General features: G+C 70.7%; 1 protein-coding gene across 1 annotated transcript in view; it reads left to right on the top strand.

Annotated features, from left to right (window-relative positions):
• Positions 1–202: 202 nt before the first annotated feature.
• Positions 203–2,032, top strand: part of TFAP2A (transcription factor AP-2 alpha) — a 29,427-nt gene continuing 27,597 nt past the window's right edge. Inside the window, exon 1 of the mRNA XM_019522466.1 lies at positions 203–352. Within this exon, the coding sequence (XP_019378011.1) occupies positions 320–352 (33 nt within the window). The 5' untranslated portion in view covers positions 203–319. The remainder of the gene's footprint in view (positions 353–2,032) is intronic.

Genomic DNA, 2,032 nt, shown 5'->3' with positions numbered 1-2,032 from the left:
AAGGCTCTAAGCACGCCCCGGTGGCTGGAGAGCGGGGGAGCCCCTGTGGGGGCCGGGGACACCCTTGGGTGCAGGGCGGCGGGTGCGAGGGCCCGGCTCTAAAGGCATCAAAGCTCCCCGGGCCGGCTGGGAGTGAGCTCGGGGCGGCGCAGCGCGCAGGCGCGGGGGCAGGTAGCTCCCAGCTCTTTAGGACCAGGTGAGCGCGGCTGCAGGCAGGTAAGAGCAGGGCTTTGCCTAAAGAGATCGCAGGGAGCAGCAGGCGGATCCCCCCGCGGTCCATGACCAGCCGGGACCTTGCCAGCAGGAGCCCGCCGCAGCAATGTCAATCCTCGCCAAAATGGGCGACTGGCAGGTAAAAGCGCAGCGCCGGGCCGAGGCCGCGCAGGGAGAGGGGGGCATGCCCCCAGGTCCTGCCCTGGGGGCTGGGAAGTGCTGCTCCCCGGGGCGGGGGGCACCCCACAAGGCAGCCCCTTGCGCTGCGAGCTGCCGGGTGGCGGAGGCGGCGGCCCAGGATGTGCGATCAACAGGTGGCAGAGGAGAAAGCCAGGCCGGAGGGGCCGGCTCCGGGCTCCCCCGGGGGTGCACACGCCTGTGCCTGGGACTTCCCCAGCCCTGGCCGCGCTGCCTGGGGAAGAGCCGGGGGCCCTGGAAGAAGAGCCCCGGGGGGCATTGAAGTCCCAGCGCGGGGGCTGGCACTCTCCAGCTGCGTGTGTGTGCGTGCGTGTGCCCGTGTGCTCTCCCACGCGCTGGGAGGGCAGGGGGCAGTGATCGCCGCCTGATCGCCGGGCGTGACCCTCTCCTGTCCCGGATCGCCAGTTCAACGTCCCGGGCTCCCCTCCGCCGGCCCGGCCCGGCCCGGCCCGGCCCTGCCTGCCAGGGGGCCAGCAGGCGGCTGCGTTGACTTCGCGGGCGGGAGGCCCGGGGCCCAGCACCCACGTGGAGGCCCGCCGTCTGCCCGCTGCTATTCCGCGCTGCGGCCCGGCCAGGACATCCTCCCCCAAACACAGGGCGTCTGGGCCGCGATTTGCATCCCATCAGACAGAGCCGCCGCGGCCGGCCGGGCCGGGCTGGGCCAGGTCGGCCGCCCCGCGCTTAGTTTCCTTGCAGATCAGGAATTTTGCAAAAACTTGGGAGCTCGCTTTCCCCGATGGCACCAGCAGCTGGGCCGGGAAGAAAGGATGGGGGTTCCCCCTCCGCCGGGGTCAGGTCCAGGGGATCCCGGAGAAGGATTCGTGTTATTTTGAATCGAATTCATTTCTACTCCCGCTTTCAAGCCCGCGCTCTCCGTGTCGCCTTTGCCTCTTAGCCAAGGCCCCTACAGCGCCGGGGTATAAATCCCCCCCGGTGAAACCAAGCCGGGGGGAGGCGGCGGGACCCGGACCCCGCGGTTGTTCCGCCGACTCCGGCCAGCACCCGGATCCGGGGGCCGAGAGGCCAGTCCGCTCCCCCCTGCCCTGCCCTGCCCTGCCCGTGGCTGCATTTCTGTCCCAGCCCCTGCTTTGGAAACGGCCGGCTGGGCAGCCCTGGGTGGCCAAGCTGCCGGTCCTGATTCAGGGGAACAAGCACGTGTTGGCTGGCGCCGGGGGGCAAAGGGACAGGGGTGGAAGCCCAGCCCGGGGGGCAGAGGGGCACAGGCGTCAGGTCTCGCCCCTTTCCCCCACGACCAGTTTCCGGGGAGATCAGAGCCGCAGGTCGGAGGCTGGCAGGGCTGAGACCGCCCCTGCCTGTGTCCAGGCCCGGGGCGGCGGTGCCCCATCCCTGCAGCTGGGAGCTGTGGAGGTGGAAACCGTGCAGCCGGGCGCTCCAGTGACTCCGGATGGGGTTGCCATTGGATCTACCTGCGCCGGCCAGGCCTCGGGGCTGCCATGGCGAGGTGGGCACAGGCTCCCCTTCCCTAGGCTGGCTCCGGCTTGGCGGTGCTGGGGGCATAGGCCCCTTGATGTCGGGGAAAATCAGAGCAGGAAGCACCCCCAGGGCGCTTGGAAGTGGGTTGGATCTGGGGCTAGCCAGGAGGAGCAGGGCTAGCCGATCG

This window comes from Gavialis gangeticus, unplaced genomic scaffold, assembly GCF_001723915.1.
Source record: "Gavialis gangeticus isolate Ggan-Ray unplaced genomic scaffold, GavGan_comp1, whole genome shotgun sequence".
NCBI lineage: Eukaryota > Metazoa > Chordata > Crocodylia > Gavialidae > Gavialis > Gavialis gangeticus.
Note: the sequence above shows the minus strand (reverse complement) of the source record. Positions and strands in the feature narration are given on the sequence as shown.